A 27,828-nucleotide genomic window follows, 5' to 3' on the forward strand; every position below is an offset into this window, starting at 1 on the left:
CGCTTTAGATAAAAATGGAACCCAGGCATCTTTCGTCTTTTTCTGGGGCCATGGCTGACTTGCACAGGGTCTCCACAACCATGGATCCATTTTTGTGAAAAACAGACGTATTCAGTAAAACAGTGAAGGGGATTGAAACTCATTTTGTTAGCTTATTTAGTAGACGTGGTAACCCCACATACCTTACATGCAATGTCGAGAGTGGCTAGATCTCTTTTTGGACAGCGTCTAGCTGAGAAAGGAACTTAAAAGGTTCAACTCGACACTCAACCCAAACCTCACCCATAGCACACGGACGGTAGGGGCAGGCCTGCGCCTTCACTCCCTCCCATGCGCCATGACGTCAAGCTCGACGACAACAACAAAACACAGCAGCACCAGTAACAGCAGACTGAAGGGTGTTAGCTTAGCACAACTAGCTCACGGTTGTAAATAGGGTTACACAATATCTTGCGCGCAGGGATCGGCGACAGGACGAACAACGATTCAGTGAGAATCGTCACTATAAGTTAAGATGGACCACGTTTTAAAGAAATAATAGCTGCCCTTCATGGATCTGAGTCGCACCTGTGTGAAAAAGCCCCCGGTGTGTTATACAGCTAAGCTAATTATCGTTAGCCTGTTAGCGCAGCAGCTAATCTTGCTCTATGTGTAGCTAGCGATACGTTCAGCATCAAGCAAGCGAGTTCGCTGCTGCTTTAAGAAGAATGGATCTCAACGAATAGAGGTAACTAAATAATGTTCTACAAATATTTTGTCTACACGTTTTCAAAGCAGAGACCACCAAAACGTAGCAGGTCGCGCTGCCACCCACTATTTAATGTTATAAAGCTAGCTTACGTTTGCTAACAAGCTATGCGGATTTCGGTGTTGATTGATGCAGCACTGACTAGCTAAAAAGTAATGCTATTTTAGCGTCCAGGCATGGACGGCGTTTAAGTTTGCCCGCTGAGAAAAGCATGCGATGAGCAGTGGTGTGGATACGAAATCACGTCGTTAGCCCCTTATGACATTGTAGTCAACATCTTTTAGTGACCTGGGCTTAGCTCGCTAAGCTAACCAAGCTAGCTAGGTTAGCTAACAGTCCCACGGGCGACGGTCCCCCAGTTCTGACTGGCAGACGCTGGACATAATGAAAAGATAAAGGGTTTCATCGCAGTCGAAACAAAGGCTGACGGCATGACACCTACTGTCGACACTTTTCGGATCATAAGTCTTCGATGAGACGCTGAACAATGACCGATATATGCACCATTAACGCTGTTAAGTGTGTTAACAATGTCCTTACTATGTAACAGACTGAACGTCTTGGGTTTCAGAAGTACTCACTGTTTCATGTACTACATTCGTTAATGACCATGGTGGAGCCCGTGCCCACTTGCTGCACTTAGTCGTCGTCATGTCGGAGTGAGCTGCTTGAGTTCATTTTACTAGGGGACATAGCTTTGGTTCTTATGGTCATCCAAAAACAAGTGGGACAGACAACAGATCGCACACCTAAATGCTGGCACTGGTGGACTAATGATATAATACAGTAACAATCTCAGATGCTACACGGTGTCGTTGATTTACGTAAAACCGTCTCTGCAGTTTTGAACTCAGATTCCGGAGTTGTCGTGTTTCTTAAATGTTTAAGCATCGATGAAGCATGAAAACACTCATGGAGATGTCACAGATGTTTTACTACTCAGTAGCATCGTGATATTGTGACTCAGTGACCAAACCTCGCAAGAACGAAGACGTTAGACCTTATGAGACTAAACATTAATTTAGGTCTGTGTATGTTGACAAAGCTTTCATTTCACCTAACTTAGCTGCTTGCCGTTGGTTGGTTGGTTGGGTTGTTGACAGGAAGCTTTCCATTCCGGGCCCACAAGAGTTTAGGGCACACTTCGGAAAGTCTGCTAGCTACATGTTCGCCTATAGTCACCGCTATACTAGTATTAGTTAACTCTTCTTCCACAATTGATCTCTATTAAGGTCACCTGGGTTTTTAAATAAAGTGCGTCGTTTATTTGAGTTAGTTTGGTTGTGAGGCGTTTGACAGCACTTTGCCAGTGAGCGAGCTAACTAAACTTAACACTAGTGACAACATGACTCAGCCTGAAGTATTCAGTGTTAGCCGCGCGGCTAAGTAGACACTAGACACAATAGTATGTTTGAAAGCTTTGACTGCTTATATTGTGTTATGTACGGGCTTGGTAAGTTCTAACAGACTGCTTATAAATAGTCACCAGGGCAAAGTTAGATAAGCTAAAGTACATTGCGTTAGTCTTTTGTTGTCATGGTCTGAAGCGTGTTCCTTTCGGTGTTGTTCACAGAAAGGCGCAAGGTATCCAAAGTTTACTACGGACCTCTTGAGTCGTGACAGTATGATTAGCTGACTGCTTTGTTTCATATTTTAGCGCCAGAAATCAATATACTGTCATTTCTAAACATCTTTTCAAAGAGTGTTAGCCAGACTGCTCAAGCTAAGCCTAGCATTTCTTTTCATTTCGTCAGGGATTCTGGACTCATTAGGTAATCACGTGTACCACGCAGCACTTTCAATACCAGTTAGTTTGATATTACTGAAAAAAAATGTAATTACAATGTATTTAGCGGAGGTTTATAAAGTGCCATTATAAAGTGCCTTTAACAGAATGACTGTGACCGATATGAGAGAGCATTTACTTGAGCATAAAACTCCCTCTTGACCGTTGCTTTTATCATGTAACTGAGACAAGGCTTTACATTAGTAACAGCGGCTACAGATTTGGGTGGTTCATGTATATTCACTCATAATGTGTTATAATGATAAATTGCTAGTTCAGATTTATTTTTCCCCACTTTTCCTCACTTCTTGTGTATTTTTTGTCAGAAGAGCATCAGTGACTAGATGAAGGAGCCAGGCCGGAGCCAAGAGCAGTGGAGAACTCAACATGAAGTTGTATGTGTTCCAGGTCAACAATGGAAGCACACTGACATTTGATACCGAACTCGCAGTCCAAACGTAAGTTGTCTTTGCAAGAGATGGCATATCAGTATTGATGAGTACCTGTATCAGATCTGTATCAGTCTGGCCGCTGCATATTGGACATGTTACTCCGTGCAGTAGAATGCGTTGCAACAAGGAGCACTGATAAACACCAAACTCAGGTTGATTTATGCACTCTATTTGTATTTAATGGAATAGAACCTTTAACATAATTTATGATTTTACCTTTTGTGGTAGCAGTTTATTAATTAGCTATTATATGTGAGGTGAAAAAGTGAGGCTAGTAGACAGATGATTAGTGTTTGTTTGTCTTAAAGACTTTAAAATGACTTCCTTTGTCTGTGCAAATATGATCTACTACAGTTTTTGTGGTCTAATTTTAGATTTTATTTAACACAGTAGTAATGTCTAGTAGAAATTGAACAGTGTTGGAAGTCACTGAGCATTGCTGCGGATAAACACAGAGTGTTGTTACTGGTTTGTGCATCTTCATTAAAAGCAGTGGTTGTGAATTTTGGATACTGTATGGGAAATGGAAAGTTGACATTTGACATTTTCGTAGTGTGTGTTTGAAAACAGATGTAACGTTCATATTATAGGGAGTGTTTTATAATAAGGAATGTTTATTTTTGTTATTAAAAGTGCTCTGTAATAAGGCTGTAATTAAGGCTGATATAGGCGGAAAGTGATTTCATTTTCTGTTACATGGATGCAAGATTAATTGTTAACCAGCAAGCTTAAAATTAAGGACACAACCCTTTCCAATATCAATCAAGAAATGGATAGTACCTGTTCCGTCATCTGATTGGCTGAGCCACATTCAAAATACTTAGCCCCAATCCCTTTTCTTCTTTTTACCACTATACCTTGTGAGTGTCACTCTAACCCCTTGGAAATGAATTACAAGGGGTAGTGGTTGAAATCTTCCCCCTATGAAATGGGACAACCCTCAAATAAAAAATAAAAAAAGAAAAGAAAAAAAAACAACAAATGAAACATTGGTTCATTAACAGGCTCCCAGCGGTGCTCTGCAGGTGACCCGGCTGGTCTTCAGTGATAACAGAGAAGGGAAAAGTTCAGCAGACTTGCTGCAGGGCTTTAGTTACATTTAGGGCATCGTTAAATTAAATGGTGCAGCGGTTACATTCTGGTGCTTCAGGCGTCAGTACTACTGGACTATTTAAGGTGGAATGGTAGGGTTAGCTAGCTAGCTACCGAGACATTAACATACTATTAGCAAATTTTTTTATGCTTGTTATAAAGAAAATGACCAATAATACATTGAAACAGCATTACACTAAGATAATATCATGGTTATCGTTTTTTTTAAATGGAGATAATACTTACATTTGTGTGTTCGCTTGCGCAGCCAACTTGCTGTTTTTTTTTTTCGTTTTTTTTGTCATAATACTCTATTTGGAGTGTGCCTCTGAAAAACCTCAGTTTTGAGAGCCATGTAGCCCTAACACTTCACCCTACCCCTCTATCCCAACAAAAATTGGGAGACCCTACCCCTAGATGTGAATGCGCAAAGCAGAAAGCTAACGGCTAAGTTGTAGGGGCAAGGGGTGAAATGTGGTTGGACCTTAATATTCATACATTTATGCATATTAATGTACTTATGCATATGCATACACTTATACATGAATCAGTTGAATTCAGTGTTAATGCACCTTGATATTAAAAATATCTGTTTTATGAATCGAGGAATGTAGAACTGGTAGGTAGGGCCAGGCATAAGCGTCATGTATATGAAGTAAAAGAACTGGGTTTTGTTTAAAATGATGGGCTGAGAACTGTAATATGTTAATAATAACCATATACTAAAAAGCTGAATATGTGACTGGAGTACAGTGATGGGTTGTACTTGTGTTCTGCATTCTGAAGTTTTAATGTACATTTACCACTAATTAGTAGCCTAAGTCCAGACATATTTAAATGCCATGGCTGAGGCAGCTTTAGCTCACTGTTCTTCAATAGCTCTCAAAAGCCGTCCCTATGTCCTTCTCTATAATTTTGCATGTGTATGTGCAATTTCCTCACACTTTGTCTCAGAGAGCATGACACAATAGTTGTCTTATTGCTTGCAGATGTTTGCTTTGCTGTGGTACATCATTGTAGTGGTGCCGTTGTCCTCTCGACACATGTCTTGATTGCCTCTTATTTTTTAGTTGTACACAAAATTTAGTAGTGGAACCGGTTGCCTATTGCAGCCTCATGCATACAATTCAAAAACGCTCCCCAATTTCAACAATAAAACCGCTTCAAATAGGAACTGTTTTTCAGCTTTAACATTTTTAAGTGAATGCCATGGTCAGTTGTTTATTTGTCTGTTAACATTTATTCTTGTTCATCATTTACATCTTTATTCTGATATATTATGCTTCTTATCAGATTTTAGTCAAGGTCAGCTAAGTGTATTTTACATTCTGGTTGTTTTTGTATAGACTTTTTATGTCATATATTTAAGGTAGATGTGTTTTACAGTTGGCCACAGTGTAAGTGCTTATGTGTCATTAACTTCTCTCATAGTGTTTTGGACCTTAAACATGCCATCCAAGCCAAGTACAAGATTGCCACTCAGCACCAAGTGCTGGTGGTTAATGGTGGAGAGTGCATGGTGGCAGAAAGGAGAGTCTGCAGCTACAGCGCAGGCACGGTGAGTTATGTGACCACACATTGCTTCTACCCTGCTTACCTAGCCAGATAACTTAAAATCTGTGTGATCAGGAAGTCTTAATGCTTTTGTAATGTGATGACTCCCTGTCCATTATGAAGTATCATCAATTTTATCACGTAACAAAGTTTTTTTTAGGTTTCCATTGCTGTGTTTTTAGAGTTGTTGAAGGATTACAATAATTAATTATGATTAGTCACTGTATTTTGTGTAATTATTTGTGTTTAATCACATTAGTCTAAGTTAAGATTGTTCCATTTTGACAAGTAGCATATTATACATGCATAACTTTAAATATTATACAACATAACCAGAGAATAAATATGTGATTTCCATAAAGTGAACGCAGTTACTAATTTTATCACAGTGTATCCATCATATAATATCATATATACAGTCAGTGATTCAAAATCTTCCCCAATTGTAGCATTTTGTTCTAACTCTCGTTCAGTATAGTTTGTGGATACTTACTAGAGTGGAGGCTCTCAAGCGGAACTATAACTTTCCATTTTAAAATGCTTTTATTAAATTGCTTAGGCTCACATTTGTCAGTTTGCTAGGTGCCTAAAATCCAATTAAAAGCTATATTTTTAACGAGAGGGCCACAGCCTTGGATTCTGTCATAGCAACACAGTGTGCAAACAGCTGCATTTCAGCTTGCAGTACTAGAGATGGGTTGAAGGGCGAAACTTGAAAAATGCAGGAATTGTGTTTGAAAAAAATTGTTGCAGTAATAAATGATGGACTTAACACATTATTAACTTATTACCTTTTACAGCCCTAGCTTTCAATATTGTTTTTGTCAAAGTGTGTTCTAAATAACTGTAGCATAGAATCCAAACAGCAGTGATATGCAAAGAAAAGAAAAACAACATAAGGCACATACAAGTCTGTTTTGATAATGCAATTTCTTGTCTACCGTAGGACACCAACCCCATCTTTTTGTTCAACAAAGAGATGATCTTGTGTGACCGTGCACCAACAATCCCCAAAACCACCTTCTCTATTGAGAATGAGATGGAACTGAAGGTTGAGGAGTCCCTCATGATGCCTGCTGTGTTTCACACTGTTGCCTCACGGACACAACTTGCTGTGGTACTCCATCTGAATGTTCCTAAATACTAACTGTGCTAATACTAATACTAATACTCAGTTTGCCTTTGCCTGTAGTTTTAGGTCTCCTTGTTGCATTTTAGGTCCTCTGTATGCTGATGCTTTTGTCTTTGCCTGTTTTATAGTTTAGCATTATAGAAGAGTGCCATTTTTCTGCATTTTTTTAGATGTATTTTCTTGGCTGGAGTCTGGTTAGTTAGTGAGCAGTTAGTAGGCCAAACTGCTGCCTGAATCCTTTTCACAGTCTTTATGTTAAAACTCCTGGGGCAAAGCCCAGTAATAAACTTACTTTCCTCAGATTGTATGAACATGAGGTACTATGCTGTTTGTGACATACTATTACTCTATGCCCTTATTATTCTACTCTTGTTACTCTGCACAATGAACCTGTGCTTTTACTGTGTTGCTTAACTGCTTTTGAGATTGTGTGCACTGTGCCATAATCAGTCAAACATGGGCTGTTTAGTTTAGGCCTGTCACTTTCATGAAATTTTAGCTGATGATTAATTGTTATATAGATTTTTGTAATTAACAGTTTGCTTGTTTTTGGTCATCATAAGCAGCTGTGAAAATACAAGAATGAAGAAAGTGACCAAATTGGCTGTTGAGCTGTCTTGCTTCCAAAGTGTCACACTTAGTAGCTTGAACCTAAACAAACATCACTTCTCTTTAAAGGTGTTGTACTACTGGTCAGAATGTGGAAATTTTATAGTTTTTCAACTTTTGTTGTGTCTCAGTAATTACTCCGTAATTTCCCAACCAGTTCACATTCTGTTTGTTGCATAACAAACATTTGATTGTGAAAGCCAACAACAACAGAATTAATTGTAGTAAACTCAAATAATTGCTGTCAGCCCAGTATATAATAAAGGCTTATTCTAATAAACATTTAGACGTGCCAGAGAAGACACATGTTAAGGTGATGATGCCGTTCATTAATGTACCACCTGTATGATGTTTTATTTGTTTTTAAGGAAATGTTTGAAGTTGCCAAGAAGCTGTGTTCATTCTGTGAACGCCTGGTCCATGACGAACACCTTCAACATCAGGGTTGGGCTGCCATCATGGCCAACTTGGACGACTGTACATTGTCCTATCAAAAACTGCTCTGGAAGTTTGATGTGGCGTACACAAATTATCAACAGAATTTTGAAGATATCAAACTAAAACTCACCAAGTAAGTGCTAGTGATTGTATTTATTAGGGATGTGTCAGTACCGACACTGGTATCAGGTTTTGGCTTGATACCATGCTCTTTTACTTATACTCAGTAAAATTTCACAGATAACATTTCAATACCAGCTGTGATATTAACTGAGTGTACACTACCACACTCAAAATATGTGCTCGTACTCAGTCTGAAAAGTGTAGTATTTATGCATCCCTAATATTTATGGTTTAAGTTTAAGGTTGTTAAAAGCACCAGGGGGATGATTTCCTGGGTAAAGGAAGTGTTGAAAAGAGAAGCTTTACTGACACTGCAGTGTATTACTAGTCTGTGCTTAATGATAGAATAATAATAATAGATATAATAATTGTTAACATAGTTTTGGACTGTTTTGTTGAGCAACCACATTGATATTCATTGCACACACAGGCTTGGAACAGCTGTTTCTGTCATGGCTAAGATCCCTTTGCTCGAGTGCCTGACACGCCACAGTTACAGAGAGAGTCTGGAGAAGTCCAGTTCTCCACGTCCCAGAACGGAGGAGGAAGAAGATGCGGACAGTGATGAAGTTGGAGGCGAAATGTCCACCCAGTCTGCTATCTTGTGCCACCCAGATGGTCAGCGCAACCGTAAATCGCCCACTTTAGGGTCTGCCTCGGGAGAGGCAGCAGCACAGGCTTTGCCGCCCTCCTCCCAGGACAGGCTAGAGGGTAGTCATGGCCTGCAGGAGGCGCTGGAGGAGGAGCAGGAGGCCATAGAGAGAGGAGCTACTCCCTCCTTTAATGTCACACTGCTGGACTGGATTAATGTGCAGGACCGGCCCAACGATGTGGAGGCTGTAGTGAGAAAGTGCTTTGACTCCATCAACAGAGTAAGTGGTGATGGTTAAAAACACACACGTAATACTTTTAACCAGAACTGTTACTAAAAATGCTTAGCCATTGGAAGTCTAGCTTCATAGTTGTTTAGCTATACATTCAGTTAACATTACATTGTAATATATATGTGTATTAATGTATTTATGTTTGATTTCGTTTGCTCCTGCCTGTTGTTTGGCATGTGTCACATGCATGAACCCTCATGAACGTTCAGTTCTGCCAGATGTTTGCACATATTTTTTACTTTGCAGGACTTTTCATTTGAATTCATTTGTGTGTCTCTGCTGGACAAAACAGATTTTTCCCCATCACTTAGGGTTGCCACATTTGTGTTTTTGACAAATCTGGCTAGTTTTAAAGTGCAGTGCAGGTAAAAAGTATGCTACAGTGGTGTGAAACGTATTTGTTTGAGCTATTTTTAAAATGTACTACTATATTAATGCATATGTTGTGTTTTTACACCGTGTGTCACACATTTACATTTTGACACATTTTGCATCATTTGACTGCTATAGTTTTCGTACACTGGTGATTCACACACACACACACAGCAGGAGAGTTCTACAGATGTACCTTTACCAAACTAATAAACAGTCAAATCTGTCATGTTGCTCAGTAAAATATCATTTAAAAAATGCACCATACATATGTTTACTTCAGACAGTATTGTGACTTGTGATTGGGAAATTGTTTCAAGCCTGGTGGACCAGGACACTAGATAAATTAATCATTCGGTAAAACCCATCCTGTGAGTGCTGATTAAACTTAATGTGATAAACGTAACAAGCCTGGAATAGTGAGCTGAGTTTGTTGTATATAGCAAATAGTCTAATATTATTTTCAGTATTATTTTTATATGTGTATTATTATTATTATTATTAATATTATTGTTATTATTATTATTATTATTAAATTGTTATTATATTTTGATATTGTGGTATCATGTTGTTATCGTCTGAATAGTCAAGAATACAGTGTGTAAGTTTATGTCGACCACCCCTAGTTTCAGTTGAAAGTTTAACAACGTTCTCTGCTTGTTTCACGGAACTATGAGTGAAAAATAATTAAACAAAAATATAAGAAGAATGGTTTTAAGGCCTGTGTGCTATGTGGTATCGTGGAAGACTAAAGGAATGCTTCCTCTACATGAGCTAACAGTGATTGAAAGATGTGAAAGAATAGTGGATTTTTTTTTGTTCTTTAATATTGCAAGGATTTCTAGCGTGAATCTTTAGAAATGTAGAGAGGAGCACTGAAAGCATTTTTACTTAAGTTATTTAGTTTTTTAGCATTTATTGTTCTCTCTTTGTTTTTTCTAGCTTGATCCACGCATTATTCAGCCATTTCTAGCTGACTGCCGGGACACTATTACAAAACTGGATAATCAAAACATGAAGGCCATCAAGGGGCTTGAAGATCGATTGTATGCACTTGACCAAATGATAGCCAGCTGCAAAAAGCTAGTCAACGAACAGAAGGAACTTGCTCAGGTATGACATTTTCATTCAGTTAGATGTTACATTGTTTGCAGTGAAAAGATTTTGGTCACATCCTTCTTCATTCTGTACATGTTAACAGTTTCTGTTTATACAGTGAGGGGAAACAAGTATTCAGACACATTTTGTTTTTATTCTTTAGTATATGTCCAGGCCATATATCCATTTCAAATTCACACGCATAATGTCTTTTGACTTCCTACTTAAATATACCAAAAAAAACATACATTCTTAAGCGTAGATAAATAAATGTTTGGAGAACACAGTTACAGGACCTGCAGGATGGCCTGAAAGCAGCAGGGAGCACAGTTGCACCGAGAACAATAATCAGTGAACTATACTGCAGTCAAGTTTATTCATACACCACGTACAAAACACCTCTGATAAAAATGTTTACACATATTTTTATCTCTAAAATTTGCACACAAGCATTTAGACAACTTGGAACTTTTTTTTAACATTGTAGTCTAGTCAGACGAAACAAAAATAGAACTCGTTGGCAACAGTTTAGCTTGTCATTTATTGGAGGAAGAAGGGTTGTACAAATTATCCTAAGAACACTACACCCACAGTAAAGTATGGAGGTGTGAGCATCACGATAAGGGGCTGTTTCTTCTTGGTCATCATAGGAAACATGAATGGAGTGATACACAGAGGGACATAGTAGAGCTGATCCATTAATGGGATAACCTTGGGTAATTAAAATTAGCTTGCTAGAAGGATGGGGTGAAATTAGACAACAGTGAAGCTGATCATATCTAATCATAAACATTTAGAAGTGGTAATTGCCAACAGCAGTATTGCAGCTAAGTACTGTTATTATTAATATGTATGCCATCTGAGTACCTTGTTTCCCTGTGAATTTAATTTCTTTAAACACACCTCCTATTCTTATACATTTTTGTTAATATTTATAAAAGCAAAGTCAAAATGCATATGTATGTAAATTTGAAATGGATGTAAGCACTGGAAATATAATAAATAACAAAAAAGTGTCTGAATGCTTGTTTTTGTCACTGTTCCTCAGAGCTTCCTTTCTTATAAAGATCCAAAACATTGTTTTCCTTAATTCTGTTTGCAGTGGTGAAGCATATTGCTTTTTTGCGATTAACAATTCTTGTATGTAGTGAATGTTTATCAGAGAGCCAAGCCCCCCAAATCCAATTCCACCCACTAGTTAGGACTACCCCAGTCAGGATACCACCAGCGCTATCAGGGCAAAAGACAGCCCAGGCTTCCTCCAAAAATTGTTAAGCAAGCCACCACAAATTTTGAACTGCTGCTAATGCAACAGCTGAGTGCGCTCTGTGATTGGGTAGACAGGGGTCATCTTCCCCGCCCAGAGAGAGTCCTCCCAGCCACGGATGGCTGTAGCATCACCAGGGTTTGAACTCGCTGTCTCCTGATGTTAGGACCAATATTGCGCTGCTCTGGGGCCCCTATCCTAGTTATTTTTAACACTCCATTTATTGCTTCATAGGGATTTCTGGCCAATCAAAAGAGGGCTGAAAACCTGAAAGACACTTCGGTGCTGCCAGACCTGTGTCTGAGTCACGCCAACCAGCTGATGATCATGCTGACCAATCACAGGAAGCTGCTGGACATCAAACAGAAGTGCACCACTGCCAAACAGGAACTGGCCAACAACCTCCAAGTCCGTCTCAAGTAAGATGAGGCTTCGGGCTTAAAAGAGACTTGATACCACATTTTTGCTTTTGCAGCATAGATTGGGAATCTATGAAAATGAGTGATGTCCTGATCCAGTTCATAAACTGATGCATGGTCTGCAGCTGTGAGACATATTTTCCAAAGCTAACAAAGGGGTCTAAAAGCCTATTCACATCAGGTCTGTTTTTTGGATGAAAAAACGCTTGTCAACTTTTGAAAGAAGGTCCTCATATTAATGCTGTCTTTCATGTCAAGACCAAAACGAATGGAATGCATCGCTGCCTAAAACCTTTAACCGGATTTGGCTGGATTTTCTTCGTTATACAAATGTATCAAAATCAGTCTGACCAATCAAAGCTTGATTGTCATCTTTGCAATATGAACAAATGTGCAATCAACAAAAATTTTGTTCAAACAAAATCATACTTTGTGTGAATAGGCGTTTATCATGTACAGTGTAGAGCTATTTTAAAGGAGAAAATAAAAACTTGTGATATCTGCAGTGCCGGCGTTTGTGTTGTGAGCAGTCGTGAGAAAGAGTCTTGTTTGCTGCTTACCACCTCGGACGTGCTCCGAGGTGGACCTCCACCAGAACCATGTACAAAATACACTGTTAACAAATTTTTCACTCACAAGTCGTGACTGATTAAAAAAAACGAAATTATCTTGAAAAATGTTCTGCTTCACAGGTGGCTGTACCACTTCTGATTTAAACCCAGCATTTACAACAACAGCCAAAATATTAATGTTATTAGTTCAGAATGTCAGAGCATCAATCCATAACATTATGTGCATAGCATTTGTTTACATTTTAGCATATCTTGCATACATTGAGTGCCTGTATTGTCTGTGAAAACAAAAGGATCATGTAGCTATGGCTGATACTCAGCAATGAAGTAGCCTGGTCAGATTAGGGCCATTAATTGCTTTATGCATTTGGATATATTAAGTACTAATTAGTCAATAGTGATGTCTTGTAATATTACCTATGTAACAGGTTTACCTCTGTTACAGTAGTTACATTTCGTGTTAAAGATTTATTTCCTCTGCAAAATGTTTTGTAGGGCAAGTGTGGTCCGGTAAATTCTTAGTGTGGTTTTCAAATGGTCATTTAAAGATTTACTTTCCTATAGAATTTAGATCCACTCTGCGTCTTAAACCAACCTTGCTTTTGAGAGTAACGAGAACAGTCATACCAAAAGATTACAAGCTTATTTCCTGATTGGGGCTTTAATCATTACATTGGGCATTGTCTATAGATGGTGCTGTTACGTGATGCTCCACGCTGACCAGGATGGGGAGAAGCTGCAGGCCCTCCTCAGGCTGTTGACTGAGCTGCTCGAGCGAGTACGCGTGGTGGAGGCCCTCAGCACTGTCCCGCAGATGTACTGTCTGGCTGTGGTGGAGGTGGTCCGCAGGAAAATGTTTGTCAAACACTACAGAGAGGTGAGGTGGAAGTTATATACATACTACTTGGAGAAGTTGGTGTTGGCTTACTAATATATGGTACCAGTATTTATGATCATAGTACAGAAAGGGAATGTTGACCAAACAGCGGAGTTTGTTAGTTTCCTTGTTTAATTTCTTTGGTGTTGGATATCATCCAAGAACTCTGATCTTCAATTGAATGTAAGATTGTCTATTTCATAATATACAGGAGATAGCAAGAATAGGGCATTTAGCTCAAACCCAATCTCTGTTGATGTTCACTGTTCTGTCATGCTCTTGTATTTATTCCTTTTCTGTTTTTTCCTTCCTAACATTTTTTTCTTCATGATTCCACATATTCCTAATGGGAATGTGTTCTTTGCTTGTGTTTTCCCAGTGGGCCAATGCCCTAGTTAAAGACGGGAAAAACCTCTATGAAGCTGAGAAGGCCAAAAGGGAAACATTTGGCAAGTTATTCAGTAAGTATAAGCTTTGTGTTCTCATAGAGCTACAAATCTTCAGTCAGTATGGATATAGAACACAGAGATTCTGTTTGAAGCACTTGTTTAGAAGGTGTCCCTTTAATCTGCGTTGCAGGAAAGTCATTCCTCAGAAATCGCTTGTTTCGAGGACTCGACTCGTGGCCTCCTTTGTCATTTTGTGTAAGTATTTGAACGTGACAGTCCTGAAAAAATATTATACCTCTTTTGGTTATTTCAGCTGTAATTTAGGTGTTTCGATCATTTTATTTCAATGGTTCTCTTTTCTCTGGGAATTTCAGACTAGAAAGCCTCGCAGGTTTGACTTTGAGCTTCCAGACATCTCCCTAACTGACCTGCAGTATCTGAAGAGCTGCTGTCCTGTTGAAGTTCAGCCTTTTCTCAGGTGAAATGTGATGCTCATATAGGGTCTAGAACTACAAGAGCAATGAAAAATTTTGTAGTATAATTTTGTAATAAATGTAGTATAATTTTGTAATAAAACAAACATTTCTGGTACCTGTACAACATCCATTTTATATTCCATATTTCCATATTTGTCATATTTCCATACAGTACTAGTCATGACATTGCATGGTGTAAAGACGTCTGAAGATGTGAAATTAGCTAACTTGTTTACTTTGTGAACTAAATATTGCTGTGTTGTAATTGAATTAGCAAGGATATTGAATGGCCACAGTTTTGACTTGTGCATGTTAGTTTTTGGTCCTGTAGTGGTAATAATTCTTTGAATGATTATGCTTATTACCTGTTTTTCATCAGGGTTCCATCACTGTGTGACTTTGAACCTCTAAACCACCATGTAGAGGCCCTTCACCAGCTAGTGCAAGCAGCTCAGAGTGTAGATGAGATGTCTCAAACCATCACAGACCTTTTGAGTGAACTCAAGGTACACGCCAGCTTTTTATTCAAGTTGCTTTTTTGCCACTAGTGTCATACTTTGTCAGTTTTAGATGCTATTGTCATATTACGCAGTGGATTGAACACAGTAGAATGGACCGTTGAAGTCAATGAAGCTGTGCTTAACAAATTCTACTGTCCATTGTAAATAAATGCAAAATAATTAGAAATTTTCTTTCATGAATGAGGTGTGCTTTATTGTGCCTGATCTGTCCTTTTAGATTTCTGGGAGCCAAAGTACTCAGAGACCCATGACATTAACCCCCAGGTCGGAAAGCAGAACAGAGACCACGCCTACCTCCCCTAAAGTACCATCCTCCCTCACTTTGCAGTCTCCACCCTGTCAGCCACTTCCCCTTCCAGCCCCCTTAGAGGATCTATCACCTGACAGCATAGATGCCCACACATTTGACTTTGAAACCATAGGACACCCCAACATGGATCCTGTACTCCAGCAAGGTTCGTTGGACCTGGACTCCCTGGCGGAGAGCCCAGAGTCAGACTTCATGTCTGCGGTCAATGAGTTTGTTATTGAAGAGAATGTAACGTCGCCCAATCCCATCAGTGACCCTACGAGCCCTGAGATGATGGTAGAGTCTCTTTACTCCTCAGTCATTAATGCTATAGATAGCAAACGCATCCAAGACACCACCACACTGGAGAGAGAGAACTCCAGAATCACTGTCCTCAAGCTGACTGTGGACAGGTACCGTTCAGCCTCTGAGGAGTCGCAGAGTAACTTCAGGAAAATTAAGGATGACTTGTCCCATTTCCGTGGTCTTGTTTTAAAAGAGCAACGAGATTTTGGCTTTGCCTTGAAAAAGATGAGCTCTGAAGTGCATAGCATAGTCAACAGCATTAAATACTGTCATGAAGAAGAACTGAAAGAAATGCACCAGAATGAACTAGAGAATCTGAAAGCAAACCACAAAAAGCAGATCCTTGATCTCAACCAGGAGCTGGAAGAGAACCGTAATATTGTGAGGGATGTTCAGCGGGCTATGCTTGAGTTGGAAGGGCTTGTGGAGCGTAAGGAGAAAGAACTGGCTCAGCTGGAGGGTGAGAGGGAGCGCTCATTGGAGGAGTTACAGAGCAGCCACCAGCAGGCTGTACAGAAGCTGGAGAAGAAGCTGTCGGAGCAGAACGAGGTGCTTCGGGATGCGCTGCTGTCCAAAGATGCTCTTGCCAGCCAGCTGGACAGCCTGCACGCCGAGATAGAATGTAGCCAGAAGAAAATACGGCAGGAGATGGAGAATTCCGAGAAGAACCGTCTCCAAGAATTTGAGGCCCGACTGAGTCAGGAGCACCAAGCCCTGCTGGAAAGCCTGAAACAGGACAACCAGAATGCCCTGGACACCCTGGTTCAGGAGAACCAAACCAAACTGAAGCAACTGACAGAGTCGCACTCTGTAGAGCGGAAGGAGTGTGAGGGCCGCTTTAAAGACTATGAGGCCCGCATAGTTGAACTTGCTGATGCTCGCTGCAAGCTAGAGGTAGAGATGGCCTTAAAAGAAGCTGAGACTGAAGAGCTGCGGCTACAGTATGAGGAGGCCAGGGCGCAGCAGGAGGAGGTGCTGAAAGCTGAGATGATGTTGCAGACATCATCCCTGCAGGAACAGGTGAACACATTGATGCAGCAGTTGCAAAAGAAGAATGAGGAGTATGAGCTGGGCCTTGCTGAACTGCGAGCGCTCATGCGGCTAGAAAAGGACCACTGCATCTCAGAGCTGGTGGACCGGCATGAGGAGGAGAGCACGCTGCTCCGTCATGAGTTCTCGGTGCTCAAGCAGAGGTCACAGGATGCCGAGAAGGACCTCGAGGACCGCCTGTTGAAGATCCAGCATGAGCAGGAGGTCCAGTATGCTGCTTTGCAGAAGGAGCATGAGGTGGAGCAGAGGAACTTCCAGGAGAAAGAGCAGGACTTGCAGACCACCATTAGTGACTTGCAGGCAGAGAATGCACTTTTGTCAGGAAGATTGGAGCATGAGAGGCAGGAAGCCCAGAGGAAGGTGGAGGAGGCTGCTAAAGAGACATTAAACCATGCCTTAAAGGACTTTGAACTCCAGAAAGAGGAGCTTGAGGCAAGACACTTAGGAAAAATGAAATTACTTGAAAATCAGCTTGAAGAAAGACAATCCACTGAAAAGTAAGTGAAATTAAATCTTGAGTTTTATCTTGGGGCTTTTTTGAAAAGGCTCTTAGCTAGGAATCCACAGTGATATTAGGATCATGTCTGTTTTGGCAGATGTTTGTTTTAAAAAAAAAAGATCAGCATTGGATGTTTCGGTATGACTGATATTTCAAACTGATATTTGATGAAGTATTTGTTGCACTCCAGCAAAGTGAGTACGTTGCTGAAGTGTCAGTGTTTTATTCATCTTACTGCAACCACTGCAATAAGCTTAAGGGTGTAACATCAAAAGCAGGATGTGAATGGCAAAAATACAGCAAACACAGTAGTTGTTTCATATAGGTTTTATCAGTAGTCATTTTAGAACCGTCTGAAGCATGCTGCAAACATCATACAGTGCAGTTAACCAGCAGGTCTTGGATACCATAAAACTAACAGCTTACGGTTAGTTTTACTACAAACTAACGTCTCTGACGTATTGCTTTTTAGTTTAACAATATTTTTGATTTAGTATGAACACAATATGACAGTATTTTTCAAGTATATCAAAATATTGTGGTATCACATATTTTAAGTTAAGAAAGTTAATGAACTTGTTACAATATGCTAAAGCAATGTTATAAAGACTTAATATGTGATTTTCTTCCATTTTTTTCTCTTAAAATTAGACCAATTGAAAATGTACACCTTTTTTAAACTGATTTTAAACTGTTCTTTCATAGTGATTTATCACCCAGCAAATGACATACCCTGCACTTCCTGTACGCCATGAATAAAGTGCACAAAATAGAAACAGCATGTATAAAACAGTACAACGTAGATGACATATTCCATTAGCATGAATTCTAACAGTTTGAAATCAGTGTAGCTCATTGTCACATTCAGATTGATGAATCACAATGCTTTGATGCATTTCTACAGCCCTACGTGACAGCACAAAGACTGTCAGAAAAGTATATTTTATGGCTATTCAGGCCTGCAGAATTGCTGCAGCATAATCTGGAGTGATGTTTCAGCATCGTAGATATGATGGCCTTAAAAATGATAAGGTATCACTCCTGGCTATACCATTCTTAATGAAGAACATCCTAATGTAGAAGCTGTCATTTTGTGTTGATCTAGGGCCAGCTTCTCTTAGTGAAATGTCAGTTTGTACAATCAAAAGAGAAATAAGAGCTCTCAGATCAGTATACAAAGCCTTCTTCTAGCAGCGTCATTCAACACACCTGGCTGTGGCATTGCAGAGTGGTAACATCAGGTGGGCAGGGCAAGGTGATGCCAGAAGCAGATCTGGACAGCTCCTTGCAGCAGAGACTGGAGGAAGAGAGAGCTTCACTCTTGGCCAAGCTGGAGCTGTTGGAGAAGAAAAAGAACGAGGAGCTGCAGAACTTAAAAACCTCCCTAATAGCTGAGCAGCAGGTAGGAGTTCCATCCCACGTCAGCTGGATTGTTGGATTAGATTTAAACACTGTTTGCATATGTTGCATGGATTGTATGTTTTATATTCAGTGCCAGCTGTTGAGTTGTGTGTTCCAGTGTACACATCTCACTTATAAAGTGATAGTAATTATTATCATTATACCGATGACCACTAAGCAATTTATCTTCCCAGTTTCTTCTGCTGTTGATGAATGGAGCTTCACATTTATGGCACACTGTGGCCTTGTTTTTGTAGTAATCCATACACCAGAAAAGAGATACACCTCATTAGGTGTGATCTTTCAGAGCTGAATATGTTAGAGGAGGGAAAGCACCAAACTATGTATTACAAGAGATGCCTCAGAAAAATGATGTTAATACAGAAACGGTTTGATACTAGGCTTGTTTAACTTTAGTTATAATGTTTGCAGGTATGAAATGTTGAAGGTGGAATATATTACTGGGACTATGTTTTTATTCCCCATCTCCAGACAAATTTCAACACTGTACTCACACGTGAAAAGCTGAAAAAGGAGCAGATCATTAACGAACTGAGTGAGAAGCTAAAGGAAGTGATGCTACAGCAGGAGAAGGACAAAAGTAAGAAAGTTTAAGTATGCCTGTTTGAAATTTTGTATGTAATGTGACACAATTAACATGAAATCAATGTCACAGAACTAATTGTACATCACAGTTATTGCAGAAATTTATACAGTATAATGTGATGTTTGGAGTTTAAAAATAGTCTCCATACATTGACATTTTATCATTTAATTATGAATATTTAAATGCAGGAGAGGAAAGAGTACTGAAAATTCCTGCTTGAATAAGAGTACTGTTACAGCAGTGATAATTTATTTGAGTACAGGTAAAAGTATTAATAAAGGAAATTGCTAAAGTAAGTAATTACTTTTCTGAATATCCGCAAGCTTATTTTTGAAGACATTTCTGAAATAACCTGTATAAACAATAAAGTCAAACATAATATTACATGAGGGGAAAAAATTTACTGAGACGGATCACAGTATGCTCTGCTAATGCACTTTTACACGTGTAAAGATTTTTTCTGTAAAAATAGAAGGATATAGCAAAAAATGAAAACTCTGAAATAATGGTGTCCATGCGTTGTTGCAAGTCACCCTGTAAAGTCTGAAATAGTCATTCAGTCAGAGGCCGCAGGTTGGATTTTTAAAATATTAACGTCACACAGGCTCAAAAAAAGCTTTGCTTGGTATATAGGTTTCAAAGACAAAATTATTATACTGATGAAGGCAATAGAATGACAATAAAAGTTCATTCACTTACATCCTTGGAACGCTTCTCTTTGAATACTCTCTTTGAATACTCGTGATTGTCAGATTCATCCACTTACTGAAGGGGTCCGAAGCGCAACATTCTCCGGCAGCGTGCTTCAGCAGTGATGACATATGCTTTTGCTGGATTCCCCCCTGCAGGTTTGATCGAGACTCTCTCTGAGGACCGTGCCTCCATCCTCCAGGAGAAAAAACAGCTAGAGGAGGAGCTCAGCCGTCTCCGATGCACCGCCCTTGTCTCCTCTACCTTTGTCGCACCCAGCCCTGTCCCTGCTGTAGCAGAGGTTCCTGGTGCCTGCGGCCCCACCCCTGTAGAAGCCCCTGTTCTGCCTGCACTGGATTCCGAAAGACTGGTGTCAGTGGCTACGCTCCGAGATGATGATAGAGTCGACTCTGCTGTTGAGGCCAGCATGATGACCGTGCAGTAAGCCTGTGCTTTCAACAACCTACACACAAAACTTTACATGCACACAATAAAGGCCAATGAAATAACATGCAATATAAACTAATTATGCATGTGGGTAGTGTTGTTATAACACCGTCCACATATTGGTGTATTTTTTGACTGAATATGAAGTCTAGTTACAGTGATTACCAAGATTATCAAACTCAAAATCCTGATCTGTAATATGCCATTGGTAGTACCTCGCCAATTAAACATGTAAACTTTAACATTTCATTGTTATATAAAACTCAAAAAAATGAAAAAAGAAAACTGTTCTTTGCAATGTGCCACCACAGAAGTTGTGGCATGGACCCGTCCCTTTTGCCAACAGTAAAATCAGCATGCAGAACCAGAGCCTTCTATGTGTTACCCTGCTTCCTTCACTTCTATTATTATATAAGATGAACAAGGCTTCCTTTCTTGTTGGAGGCAGTGTGTTTTTTCCGAGTGAGCATGTGAGCTCATTCAGACCGAAGCCATATTATCTGTTTAATCTGAGTAATATCTAAACAGATGTGTGATTTATGCTGTGTTCACATGTTTGCAATGGATGATAGTGGGATGAAGCCATACCAAAATTCCTGGCATTGATGCTTTCCAAAAAAATCAACATCCAGTTTATTTCAACATTGTGGCTAATGGCAAAAGTTGGGAAAATTTAACTCTTGACAGATTGCAAAAACAGTGGATTATCTGGTTTGCCATCATCCACCTATTGCCCACAGCTATCAATCACCTATTGATACAGCTCTAGGGTTGGGTGGTATCCAGTTGCTTCATACCTATCCTAACGATCTCCAATATAAAATAAAAAAATTATGGAAAAGTTTTGCTTGCTTACATGGTCACTAAATAAGTGAATGCACTCAAGCCATCATTTAATACATGTCAAACCATCCATCTAACAATTGTTAATGATAAACAATGCTGCTGACTAGAAGAGCGTAGCTGTAACTAGCATGATAGCCCTTGTCACCTCAGAACATTTACAGTCCTGGATAAATAAAGCACCAACACAAGTTTAGATGATAATGAATAAAATCTAGTCAACTGAAGTCAAACAACTGGTGAAATAAATCTGTTCTGTGGTGTTTGAATCTGTAGCGTGATTGGCTATCTTAACATTACAGACCCAAACATTGGCACTTACCTCAGAACAGGCTTTATTCTGGTCTAAATAGTTTCTGAGCTCGGATGACACAAGTTTAGCTAGATGATAAAAAACGAATGAGCTAAATGAGCGAAAGTCACTGGTGTTATGTAGGTATTGGTGGACTGACAGAAAGCCGAAATTGAATATGTTTTGGGACGTTTGTGACTGTAGCATTTTGGCTAAGCTAATAGTGGCTTAGTTAATAGGCCACACAGCTCAGACTTGATTCCGGGTAACTGTTTTGTTTTTGTTTTGTTGTTTTTTTTTGTTTGTTTTTTTTTTCTGAGATTTTTTTTAACTGACCTTCTTTACATTAAATGAACACAACACAACTTACAGGAAATGGAATGGAAAATGACAACAATGGCCACTTTTTTCATTGGCCGTAAAAGATTACAAGAACACTTGTCATCTTAAAATCATTCATTTTGCAATTGTTTTTAAATAAAAATGTGTGCACAATACACTTTTTAATTTGAATGAGAATTGTGTAACTTGTCCTGGCAATGTTCTGGCAAGACAATGATCTGAAAGAATGAAAGGCACGAATTGCAACATATTTTTAAATGATTAAAAATGTTTTCAAGCACAATTATTTTTTGTTTTTGAAGAAACATCATATTTTGTAATTGCAAATTGATTAGTCTCCCAAGTTAATGTCGACTCTTTGACACTTCAGATAGAAAGATAAGGTAAAACTGGCCATAAAGAGTTTAGCACTGTAAGCTATAGCAAGACCTTTTGAACAAACTGTGGATCATCAGAAGATCAGAGAGAGAGAGAGATCAGACACTGTATCAAAGAGAGGGAGATGCAGAGAGAGGCAGTGTTTGAAGAGTAAGTGAAACATTTCATTTCTGAACTATGTAGGCTTTTCCATTTTAGATAGGAACTTAGCTAGTTAAATTTTTATGACCAAAGTATGAAACAACTTTAGGTCCCATTTAAGGTGCAGATATTCTTTAAAATTCTCTTTTCAAACGCATCTTTAGTCTGTATATGATTTTTATTGCCAAGCTATGCAAACTTAAGTAAAATGCATTAATTATGATGTTATATTTAATACAAATTTAGGGATTTAGAAAGTTTTCATGAATTTACACACATAAAAAAATCATAAAATCACTGTTCTTGTTTTGTTTGTAGTGATAACACATTGATGCTGTCAGAAGAGAAGCAGCGGATACTAATATTGGAAAGGGTGAGTAAATATTGCACACATTTGTCTTTTTTTTTTCATCAAAATGTACACCACCCATCATACTCTTTCTAAATACATGATACATAAGCAAATAGCCTTTTGAATTGGTTGATTTTCATTTGTATGATTCTGTTACAGACATTGCACATGAAGGAAGAGGAAAACAAGAGGCTAAGCCAAAGACTAGTATGTGTTTCATCTCATTTGAATTTTTTAATCTGATATGTATATTTGCAGTTTGGAATAACTTACTCTATTAATAATTGATCTTTTGTTTAGTAAAATTTTTACAGTGTAGATTGAAATACTATAAGGTTGACATCTGAAGGTATTTTAAATGTTTTATATGATATTTCACTCCAAGAAGTGATAAATGATTTACTGTAATTGTTTATTAATAGTAAGTTTTTGATAAGTTATCTGCCTCAAGATTTTCAAATATAGGGCATTCTGGGATTTAAATATATTAAAACTTCATTCTCAATTTTTATGGTATAATCTACACCTGTTTATTATTCGGTACACATCCAAAAACTGATTTTTTTTTTTGTAGCTTCCTACAAATTGGTCGAAATATATGACATCATATTCTAATATTTTATTTTCATTGTATCTTCACAAAATGTATTTTATTTTATTGAAAAAAGTTATTCCAATCACGCACTATGGTCAGTCGATGAACCTGGACTACGAAGTCAAAAAACACCTTTGTTTTGTTTTTTGTTTTTTTTGCTATAAATCACTGTCAGAATATTAAAGTTCCTGTTCAAACTGTTAATGCCTGAGACAGAAGAGAGAGTATTCATAGTGATTGTTGCTCTACCACTTGACTCTAAAATCATATTCTTTTTAGAAATTCAGACTAATATTTGTTACAGCTGATTTTATCTCTCTAATTCGTTATAACTTTCGATAACCCTTTACTGTAGGACAGGTTCATATGGTTACATGACAGTTACGTAAGGCTTTCAAAACATCTATAAAGGCTTTCAGTAACATTTTATAAAGGCTATTTCGAATAAGCAACAGTTGTCATAATAGCTGCCTTTGTCAACTTCAATGTCAAGGTGACATAACACGCAGGTCAAATGACAGGTTTTTGTTGACATTAGGTTGTGTCATAACAATCTGGGTTGAAATGACATAGTATGTCATGACCGCTGTCTTTTTTTTTTTCATCTCACAGTACATCTTCTGTTCTAATAGTGCCCATTTTACATGCTATTCTTAAATTAATAAATACTGGACATTTTAATCCTGACCAGATTTCTAACCTGAGATCTTCTCAAAGATGACACTAAATGGCCTGAATCCATCCTACAACAAGGTAGTTCGTTAGTGAGAATTGAGAGACAGGAAACACATGACTTCATGAAGCAGGCATTCTGATTCCCAAAACGTTGAGCAAAAAACTTGCACAAACTCCTCAATTTACTTACAATAAAATAAAATATGATATGAATAAAACAGGAGAATCAGTCTCAAAGTGTCAAAGTATATTTCAGAAATACTCACCTTTGTTTAACTTTGCAACCAACTTAATTGTGTTGTGTAACATTTGTGTGTTTGATATACCAAAAATGTACTGAGCCACAAAGTCAGCTGTCATAACATGTTGTATCATTTCTCCACACCCACACAATGTTATGGCACAACCTAAAGTCAACAAAAACATGTGCTACTTGATGCAGTTGGTATGTCAGCTTAACACTGAAGTTGACAAAAGCAGACTTTACTGACACTTACTAGACTAGGCCTTTATGAATGTTTATATAGGTTTGTCATGAAAGGCTTATGTAATTGTCATATAACTTTATGAACTAGAACTTCAGCAGTTACTGAAATTCACTTGTCTTCCAGTTCAACACAGTGGTTGATAAACTAATAAATTGGGTGACTCAGACCACTGCATTAGTTTGTTCATTAGTTTAGTTGGCAAACAGCACATTATCAGCTTTTAATTAAACATGAGTCTCTTTAATTTGATTGAATTGACTTTCCCACAGGACCATTCCTACAAACAGGGTTAATCTTTTAATGACTGTGATAACACACACTTGTACTGAGAGCAAGACCCAGTGGAATGTTCTCTACATTAGCTTCTAGGGCTGTAACAAGCTCAAACGAGACGTAATATAAGAACTGTATAATTTTGCTTGATCATGCATGTTACATTGTGGGAAAATGTACAGTGTAATCTGAAGTCACTGATGGTCAGATAGACTTATTGCAACTATTGCTTTAAGCTCACTGCTATCTTAACTGTATGAAACTGATTTAATACAACCTGAATTAGAAATACGGACATTTCTTTTTTTCAAAAGAAATAAATCTTATCATTGATCTTCTGACTAGTCCAGACTCACCAAAATGGTCTTATCTAATAGGGATATTTCTGGCTCTGGGCTAATTAAGCAAAATGAAAATTGCAGTCTGGCCTGTGTTGTGTTTTCACCATTTTCTCATGCCCTCAGCAGCACTTGCAAGTTGGGATAAATAACTTAAAAAAGAGTTGTGCAGCGTGTTACCACTAGGTGGCAGAATAATCTAATAAGTTTGGAGTACACACCAAAGGATCATCGTGTCAAACAGATAACATCCATCAAAGCTGGTAGTTGTTTGAATTGTAAAATACCGCAGGGAAAGACAAGTTCTTTTGGTTTTCGCATCACATTAGTAATAAAAGTGATACTTCAGTAGATGCTTGTGCATATTAATTTTAGTGTTAATGCATATCTGTTTTGTTTTGCTCTTAAAGATACAAAATACTATAAGTTCCAGTTGTGCATTTCTGAAGCATTATGAGACAACAGGTGAAAACAGTGAAACAAAGTGAACAGTTGGGTACACAAATTTCATTTCAGGGATTGCCCCTCACAGCAAAAGAAAATTTTAAGGTGTCAAAAGACCAAAATAGCTGTTTCCAGATAAAGAATGGTACAAGAGTGATACACTATATAAATTGTTTAAAAGAAGTAAAACCACTGACAGTAGCCACAAGTCCAGTACAAATCTACAAACAGAAATAATAGGACTGCCATTCAGAAACCCAGAGAGTGTATTAGAAAACATGACTGGTGTAAAGACTGCATCATTTAGTAGTAATTAGTAATTTGTTATTTATAGTAATGGGACAAAGTATTTTCAAAGTTTTGTTTACTTGTTATGTATGAGAATTGCAGAGATTTTTTGTGAGATGTTATGTATTTGCTTAGTGATTAACATGGTAAAGAAAACTCCATGTGCCTTGTGTCTTGTGTCATCTGCTGAATAATTCTTCTTCGTCTCCTGTTTAGATGTCACAGAGTATGTCCTCTGTGTCCTCGAGACATTCAGAGAAAATTGCTATTCGAGAGTAAGCATCTCTCTGTCTATTTATTTTTTGTTTGTTTATCTATTTATCGAGTGAATTATCATTACAAGATTTTTTTTTTGTCTTTCAGTTTTCAGGTTGGCGATTTGGTCCTCATAATTCTAGATGAGAGGCATGATAATTATGTACTCTTCACGGTCGGACCCACTCTCTACTTCCTGCACTCTGAGTCACTCACTGCTCTGGACCTCAAGCCAGGTCTGTCTCACTAAACACACTCTGACTCTCAAATGCCTTATTAAAGGAGTTTAATCTGCTGTAATCGGTGTCAGTGAATGTGAATAGATGAAAATACCCACAAACATATACACATGCATACATATATATGTGTGTGCAATGTTGGGGTTTTAGAAAAAAGTATTGATGTCATGGTTAGAAGAACACAAGTTGGGTTCTTAACTTCAGCCGTTGCTTTTATTATTTCAAATTTATTAGTGGCACATTTAATTTAATATAATGAAGGATTGATTAGTTGAAGCAGGTGTTTGATGATAACTATAAATGAAGTCTTTTTGAAAGAGTGTTTTTTTTTTTTTAAATAAATAAATGCATACTACCCAGATGTCTTTTAATTTTCTCAGTTTCTTAAGGCTTTTACACTGTATTGTATATTTGTTGTATATGATTTATTTCTATGTTTGGAAAAAAATAAGTTATTTTTTTCTATTTTAGTAACCGGGGCTACGAGGCGGCCGTGGGTTTTGGGGAAGGTCATGGAGAAGGAATATTGCCAGGCAAAAAAGGTGAATGATTAATGTTATTGATCATTTTTGACAGATTAATTCTGTTGTCAGATATAACATTAATGATTTGAATTATTCTAGAAAAGTATTTTTTAAAACGCTGATAAGTATGATGGAAATCGCACCCTGAGGGATTTAAGTATCGTTATGAACAGCAATTATGCCTATTAAATTGTGTGTATGCGTCTGTGTTTGTGTGTGTGTGTGTTTTTTTTTTTTTTTTTGTTTGTTTTTTTTTTTCTCCAGGCCCAAAACCGGTTCAAAGTTCCTCTGGGCACCAAATTCTACCGAGTAAAAGCCGTGCCATGGAATAAGAAAGTGTAAAATTGTAATCACTATGTAACAAGCTAGAATGTTTATATTGCTTTTTGCAGAGATCTCACATCATTCATTGTCTCATCATTGAACGAGCAGAAGATAAACTATTATCATTTTTCCCCTTTTTTTTTCGTTTTTTTTTTCCCTTTTTTGGCTCTCTTTGCAACCCATGTTTTCCTCTGTTTATTCAGAGGATTTGTAAATGTGGACCAAATAATATTACTTTATTGGGGCATGCCCTGCACATATTGGCTCCCAAGCCATTGTAACAAGTCTGTAAAATGAACAAAAAGGTTTTTGGATGTTATATATTAGTTCATCATTGTTCTTGACATTTTGTCCAGTTTGTGGGGAAAAACACAATGTATCATTATCAAATTACTTACTTCACATGGGTCTAAAAACTATACATACATTTATTGTAAATGTTTATGGGGGAATGTTCATGGCATGCATATAGCTATATTTTCTTTAACTCTCTGGATGTGTGTTGTAGTTGGATATGTAGGTTTAAAAATGCCAATTGTCACACAACAGCGCAGTATGGCCCTCCTGTCGATAATAAAATGTACATTTGGACAGCCTGGATGATTCTGGGCCTGGCGATCTTTAAAATGCACTTTCACAGATGCGTTGCTTTCGTTGATCCAAAAGGGAAGTGGTGGTGCTGCTGGAAAACAAGCAGGAAATGAAAAGTAAGAAGCAGCACATATCTTCCCACTATTACCGAACGTTGACATGTAGAAAGAAACTTCCTGTTTGTTGATGTGTGTCCTTATTGTATTAAATCATGACATTGTATATTATTCATTACATCACACAAGTAACAAAAATGACTGTATTGTTAAAGAGTTTAGAGTTTTCAAACAATAAAGGTTTGATCCCACATGTCTCTGGGTGAACTCTTCTTGCTCCATGTAACATTTT

At 38.1% G+C, this 27,828-nt stretch overlaps 1 protein-coding gene across 2 annotated transcripts; it reads left to right on the top strand.

Moving 5' to 3' along the window:
• The first annotated feature begins 348 nt into the window (after positions 1 to 348).
• rb1cc1 (RB1-inducible coiled-coil 1) lies at positions 349 to 27,789 on the top strand. Of its 2 annotated transcripts, none has more exons than XM_017723285.2 (23): positions 349 to 727; positions 2,861 to 2,992; positions 5,510 to 5,636; positions 6,579 to 6,749; positions 7,742 to 7,944; positions 8,365 to 8,806; positions 10,133 to 10,303; positions 11,790 to 11,974; positions 13,237 to 13,423; positions 13,803 to 13,884; positions 14,003 to 14,067; positions 14,187 to 14,290; positions 14,668 to 14,794; positions 15,027 to 16,951; positions 18,181 to 18,355; positions 18,847 to 18,955; positions 19,810 to 20,092; positions 22,413 to 22,467; positions 22,606 to 22,653; positions 25,764 to 25,822; positions 25,911 to 26,038; positions 26,513 to 26,583; positions 26,830 to 27,789. In XM_017723285.2, the coding sequence occupies exons 2-23, from the start codon at positions 2,922 to 2,924 to the stop codon at positions 26,905 to 26,907; spliced, it is 4,866 nt and encodes a 1,621-aa protein (XP_017578774.1). In that variant the 5' UTR covers positions 349 to 727; positions 2,861 to 2,921; the 3' UTR covers positions 26,908 to 27,789. The 2 variants fall into 2 exon arrangements, with proteins under 2 accessions (XP_017578774.1, XP_017578775.1); XM_017723286.2 differs by having other exon boundaries at positions 2,864 to 2,992.
• Positions 27,790 to 27,828: the final 39 nt, after the last annotated feature.

This window comes from Pygocentrus nattereri, chromosome 3 (assembly GCF_015220715.1).
Source record: "Pygocentrus nattereri isolate fPygNat1 chromosome 3, fPygNat1.pri, whole genome shotgun sequence".
NCBI lineage: Eukaryota > Metazoa > Chordata > Actinopteri > Characiformes > Serrasalmidae > Pygocentrus > Pygocentrus nattereri.